The sequence below is a fragment of the Balaenoptera musculus genome, chromosome 6 (genome assembly GCF_009873245.2).
Source record: "Balaenoptera musculus isolate JJ_BM4_2016_0621 chromosome 6, mBalMus1.pri.v3, whole genome shotgun sequence".
NCBI classification, from domain to species: domain Eukaryota; kingdom Metazoa; phylum Chordata; class Mammalia; order Artiodactyla; family Balaenopteridae; genus Balaenoptera; species Balaenoptera musculus.
The window spans coordinates 2,560,330-2,566,983 of record NC_045790.1 but is presented as its reverse complement, the minus strand read 5'-3'; the positions used below and the strand labels follow the sequence as shown (position 1 = coordinate 2,566,983).

The 6,654-nt window shown below is 46.7% G+C and overlaps 1 protein-coding gene across 5 annotated transcripts in view; it reads right to left on the bottom strand.

Moving 5' to 3' along the window:
* Positions 1–369: 369 nt before the first annotated feature.
* The window catches only part of CLCN3 (chloride voltage-gated channel 3), an 84,276-nt gene continuing 77,991 nt past the window's right edge, over positions 370–6,654 (bottom strand). For 3 of the 5 annotated variants that reach the window (XM_036855489.1, XM_036855490.1, XM_036855491.1), the window contains 2 exons: positions 4,557–4,632; positions 370–3,116 (listed from right to left, as the gene is read on the bottom strand). In XM_036855489.1, coding sequence (XP_036711384.1) covers positions 2,970–3,116; positions 4,557–4,632 — 223 coding nt within the window. In that variant the 3' untranslated portion in view covers positions 370–2,969. The remainder of the gene's footprint in view (positions 3,117–4,556; positions 4,633–6,654) is intronic. The other 2 variants (XM_036855493.1, XM_036855494.1) reach the window with 1 other exon arrangement.

Genomic DNA, 6,654 nt, shown 5'->3' with positions numbered 1-6,654 from the left:
CACAGCGCACCTGTCACCACCTCCTCGCAGGCAGTTCTCTCAGCAAACCTCCACACTCGTTCTTAAAAACACACGGTGCCGCCGACTTACGCGTCTCCTTTCAGGGGTGTGACAGCAAACTGAGAGCCATCTCTCTGTGGGCCCGCAGACGCCGCCGACACCATCGCTGGTACGTCCACGCGCTGTTACCCCAGCGTCAGTCCCCCTGTCGCCCCTGCTTGCAAAGGACAGCACCGGCCCTGCAACGCGAGAGACGCGGGACCCTCCCGCCCCCACCCTCGAGGCTGTGCGCCGGGCGCCTCGGCTGCACAGCGCAGAGCGCAGTGACCGCGGGGGACGGTGACAGAGGGAATCAAAGGCCAAACCACACACTGTCATACAGATTTTAATAGAGTTTCTGATTGACTCATCACAGTAACCGTTTTTACTGTAATGATATGCAGCTTTACTACATGAGTATAAATAAAAACAGATAAATACAGCTCTAGGCAACATCACAGATTAACAAACTAAGCATTCTTCATGAGCCAAAACTGAAAACAATGCTGAGTAAGAAGAGATGCTGACACCCTTGCCCATTCTCATCATACCTTCTCCAAAAGGTACTCAAATGAGGCACTCCACCCACATCGGTCAATCCGTTCGCCAGTGAGCCAGGCACATCGATCTCATGGTCTCCAGTGTTCCCTCCTTTGGCAGAAAAGCAGACACACCCCAACGTACCAAAAGGAAAAGTGGGACAGAGTGACGCAGACAACCACCAGCGCACTGGAGACACGGCCCCCCCCCTCCCCTGTCTCAGCAGGGCGGACACACCGAGAAGAAAATCAACATCCGCCCGAGATGTCAGTCTCTGAAGCAGGACCTGAAATCGGAAAGGAAACGTGGGAGACAAAATCCACGCCACGTGTGACTTCATGAGGCCGTGCCTCTCGGGGCAAATGCACGGATGACAGGTCGAGAGGAGATGCACAGGACCATCATTCAGGAAGGACTGACCTCCAGACGCCAGGAAGAAAGCATGGAGGCAGCCAAGGGGGGAGGAACGGGGACAAAACACTAACTGCAGGCACACAGCAAAACTGAGAAGGTCTCACGAAATTCCTAACATTTTGCTCAACTCTCAACTGTCACTCTAATCTGGCCTCATGATCTTATAAACCTTCCAGATCGTAAAGATCTTCCGTGACCTCACAGATCTTACAGATATATTAAGAACCAGGCAGTGAAGAACCACTGCTAAAATGTAAAAACAGCTCAATGCCAGTTATGTTTCAGAAAACGTCTGTCTGTAAAAATTCATTTTTGCCTCCAAAAATACATAATCCAGAATTTTTAGGCCAGTGCTTCAAGTAAACTGCCTTTGCCAATAGTGAATTAAGACCACGATTAAGTCAGATATTTCCAAAACCCACAATTCCAAACACATCCCAGTACATTTTCAACTCATCCTGCAAAAAAGTGCAGTGTGGATTCAAAACGTCACTGGACACCTGGATGCGACCTATGCAAAGAGTCACAGGTTCTGTTCAGATTAACGTTTTAACTGCCAACTCTGCAATTCTACTGTTTCCATTTTTCTTTTAAAGGTTAACAGTATTAAACTTTTGGTTTTAATCTGCAAAATAATATGTAGTTTCAGCTTCCAGTTAATGAGTCAAAATGGACAGGTCAGAAGACAACCCAGGGGATGGCAGTGAAAGATCAGAAAAGGTTTCCGTACACATCTGATCACAGAGAAATAACCATAACCACATCGTAAACCCTTGTTCCCACTGTAAACTTTGTTCGTATCTCCATATTTCTAAGTCTGAATTAGTCTACAAAAATCACATTAAAAAGGTAAAATTACTTAAGTGCGATATTAACTGATCTGTATTTTATAAATTTTAATCCATAAAAATATAAATAAGAATGGTAAATTTTTAAGAAAGAAATATACATTTAGTGCAAGTTATGAATTACATTTCTTCTTCAGTGTCAGCAGTAAAACACCTTGAGGAAAGAAAAGAAAAGAAAAAGACTGATCTAATTTCAAGAAAAAGAAAATTCCAGTGTTTAAACATGCAACTCACACCAGGTGCAGCTAAACAGAATTCCTCCTTCTCGGCACTGTCAATGAAGCAGCCTCTTGTCTCCTTACACGCAACAGTACTTGTGTATTATAGGAGTTTTAGAAACAGAAAATCTGCATACGACCAGGTCACATTATCCATAAAGTCAGAGAGGGGTGGAAAAAAAAGCAAAAAGAAAACTGTTTATCCTCACAAGTCAAGTTCACCGTTGCTGATTCTGAACCACACGGCACCCAAGCGAGAGCTCGTTTCTCCTCCGTGGAGGTCTTCCCGGTGCCATGGGCCTCTGTCGGCGCACACGTGACGGCACCGAGCATCTCGTGATGGGGCAAACTACAGGGTTAAGGACACAAGAAACACTCCCTTCTTGTGTGTGAAACCTCAGTACAACCTCAGTACATCTCAATATGAGAAAGGACTGCTTCCAAAGGGCACACCGACTTACAGAGGCTTTGTTAGAGCGCGAGAGAGAAGGGGTGGTGGGGAGAGGGAGAAGCTCGTCCGGAATGTAGAAAGGTAACGCTTTAACTGTACAATTCATGAGTTAAACAGAAAAGTTTTGATTAAAAAAGGGCAAGACCTTGCAGTCTTAGAGATGGCTCGACTCAGAGGGATCCCTCCCGAAACAGGCACGTCTCTGCGGTGCTGGAGAGCAGGCCGGGGGCCGGGGTCAGGCTCGGGCGCCCTCCCCGTGGAGGGAGGCCCAGGCCACACCCCGGGCTGAGCGCATCCAGCGCAGACAGGAGACCACGTGCTGCCCTCGTGGGATGGGAGATACTCACTCGCCTCCTTCTCTCTCTCCTTTCCCTCCCCAGACAACTCCTCCATTCCACCAGCAGTATTGCAAACCATGCTGCAGCGGCCCGGCTTTTCTATTTCCTTTTTTGAAGCGGGTTAAAGCGCGGTGCTGCTCAGCAGGCGGGCCTCCTCTCCCTCCGACGTCACGGGGCTCAGTTGAACATTATGGAGGCGGGGTCTTGGTTTGCCGTCTGGGCCATATGACGGAGGATATCTTTTTTTGTGATGATACCAAGGAGGCGTCTGAAAAGGATAAACAGAAGGTTGCCGTTAAAATTAAAAGGAAAAGAAAAGAGGCGCTAAATCCACAGCTAAACCCTTTTTGTGGACAGGAGTAGAGCAAAGCAAGCAGCCTGATTCTGTATTTTCTAAAAGCATTTTGTTGGTAAAGATAATTAAATACCCAGCACCCATCCTTGGATATAGCGAGCACGACGTCACTAACAGCTCGGTGTCCTTTCCCCGAGACTGAGGACTGGGCCCCCCTGAAGCAGAGCCACCCTGAGTAACGTGTGCCAGCAAGGAAGGGACAAAGACGGGAGGATGCAGAACAGGAAAGGACGCTGACACCACCTGGGAAGGAAAACTCGTCCCCACCGCGTCAAGAAAGAAGTGTCTGATGACCAAATCCCCTCAACGTTCCGCTTTTTGTAAAGCCAAAATGAACTAACTTTAAAAAAATAACTTAAGGATTGCCCAGTTGTATGCAGAATCTACATGAAAGCACATACAATTGAGATAAAATGCATATAAAATGGTCAACACAGAATTTCAATCCCAAACTTCAGAATCCCAAGAATAAATCTCTAAGACAACCCAAATTTCTAGTACAGTCATCAATGTCTTCCTTTTTTGATTTTGGTCAAAAAAGTTAAGATACAGTGCTTTTATGAAAGTCTGAGTTGTTAATGCGTACATTGAAAGATAGGTGAAAACGTCAAGAAGCAGCCCTAAAGGATGATTACAGACGAAGCAGAAAGCAGAATGGGTGGGTAGCTACTTACTCTTCTGGTTAGTAGCTTTTTTTTAAAAAGGATGCATGAAACACTTGTGAAGGGCTAGCGCACAACAGGGGTGCCTGATCGGCGCTGGATTGGGACAGGTCTCACGGAGGGACGGCAACTGCAGGCCAAGACAGTTCCAGGCAGTAACTGCCACAGCCAGGCCACCTATCAGATGATTCAAAATCATCTCCAGTCAGGACCCCACTGGGACAGAGAGCCAGTGAGAACCACCGCACGTGGCTCTCAAAGCTGCTCACAGCGTTCCAGAAACAGCCCGCGAAGGGCACCGGGGCCCAGGCCCCAGGACTCTGCGGATACGGCAGAGAACGGAGGCCGGTGACAGCCACGTCTGAGCCAGAGTCCCCACGAGACGGCCGAAGACCAGGGAACAAGACAGAGACGGGGTGGGGCTGGGGGGCACTGTAAACAGAGCGGGTCGTCCGCGAGGGCACGTATTTGCCGCAAGAACGTCCAAGAGGGTCCGCTCGTCCGCCGACCACGCTGCCTACAGCCCCAAATCCAAGGAAAGACCCTGACGGGAGGCGGGACCCGCTGGCCCTCCCTACGGTGGGGCCTGGACACGCCCCCAGCCTCGCGGACAGACTGCGGGCGTGCGTGCGGGGGCGGGAGGGTCACGGTGCGCCCCCACCCCGGGTCTGGGGAGCAGCTGCGTCATCACCAGGGGCTCGGCGCGCCGCGTCAGCTCCTCCAGGTGCTCTACCATGTTCTTCTTGGTGATGATCCCCAAGACGGTCCTGCAACAGACCACGTGATGCTAATGACTGCGGGAGAACTTAGGCGGGAGGGGCTTCCAATCATAATGATAGAGAATGCGAGAAAAAATTAAAACATGAACCATAAGAATGCTTTAATGAGCTTTGGGAAAACAAACACAGAAATGATCTGAAATCCCAGGTCCCACGGCATGAATTCTACTGACTTTCCAAAGTGACACGATCCTATTTGAAACACTGGTGGGTGGTTATCCTTTTTAAATTAAAAATCAAAAGCTCACAATGACGATGACTACAAAAAAGTACAAAGAAACAACGTCTATCACAGCTATCAAACTGTGAAATGGAGTTTCATTTTCAGTGTTCTTTCCACAGAGGAAAGTGTTTCTCTCGTTTCTGAAATGTCAGCCCACGGCCCTCCTCACCGGATCCCCCTCACCGGGGAAAAGGCAGGAGAAGGCTCAGGCTCCTCAGGCTCTGGCCTCCAAGCCTCTTGCCTGTCAAGAGACTTAAGAAATCCCGTGACTATTACTTGGAATTAAAATGAAAGAAAACGCACACTAAATAAAGCTGACTAATACATGCGCTCCCTGATTTTCAGGACCTGCCAAATTCTGCTTCTTAAAATAAGCTTAATAAAAATGATTTTTTAATTTTATACATTTTTCTCTAAATAATGATTATTTCTCGGTTAATATTATTATAACATCAAGCAAGATGATGAACAAATTCTCATGAGGGTACTTGAAAATAATTCAACTGCTTTTCATTCATTAAAACAAAATTCTGGTAACTGGCTTTATAATGGAAGTGAATGACTTCAACTACAATGTATGGCAATACAGACAGTGAATGTCAAGAACCCCAAAAAGCTTTAATCTTTGAATTCTGAAAGCCCATCCAGCGTGCCCTTCAGGGTGACTGGACGTCCCTGTGATCCGGTTAAGTCAGCTCTGTATGGCACTGCCTCAGACCATCCTGACTCTCTGAAGAAGTCACAGGGGACCTCGTTCAGTCAAAGGCTCTGGTCCCCCACCGATGTCAGTTAAAAAGCAGTCACTAGGGGATGCTCGGGGCGGGGCGGCAAACAGGGAGGGTAGGGAATGGGAAAGGCAGAAACAGGTTCTTTGTTAATGTTTTCTCATTATGTTTTAAAATAATGTACCTTTCCTTAAGAACAAAGACAAACTAACTGAACAGTTCTCAAAGCATGGGAGCCAGTTTCCCTCCAAAAAGCTCAAAAAATGCACTACATAAAATAAACACTAACTCAGTAGATGTTCTTCTCTGACTAAATGTTTGAGGTAAAACAGACAAAAACCATCAATTCACTTGCATTTATAGCTGGAATCAAGAAATGTGAGCATCCTGACAATTCAGTAAAAGAATCCCAGTTTAGTTCTTACTCATTCTTTTCTACCCAGTTACATACAATGATTAATTTCAGTTAACATGTTAGTAACCTCTGCCAAACCGCAAGGTACACAACAGTGAGGACAGTCACGAATTTATTAAAGACACAATGGCAAATTTATAGACTTCTAAAGTAATCTTTGTATTCACCAAGTAACAGCCCTAAAAAGGAGGAAATACACATATCTCCTCTTTAGTTACTGGAGAAAAGAGATTTGAGAGTAATAAGGGCAAATTCAGCGCTGCTTTATTACTTTCAGAAGTGCAAGGAAAATCAATGCAAAATGTGATTCACATAGAAAACAATTTTCTGTTCCCTGGAGGGAGGTGGCGAACAATGACGTCAGAGTAAACAGGGCACGACCCAGCATCTTCCCAAAGTATCAATACTGGTTTCCAAGAAACACCAGTCCCAGGAGTTCCTCTGCTCCCGTTTTCCTCCCCTAAAGGGTGCACGTTTGGAAAACCACGTTTGCTGTTCACCCCTCTCTGAGAAGCTCCACAGTAAAGAACCTCAACTGTGTTTAATCCAACACTTTACAAACGCATATGGTCACGGACCTCTTTTTTGAGCCATTCTAGTTAACATCCTGCTGGTTCTACCAAGACTAGAAGATTTTGAGAAATTCT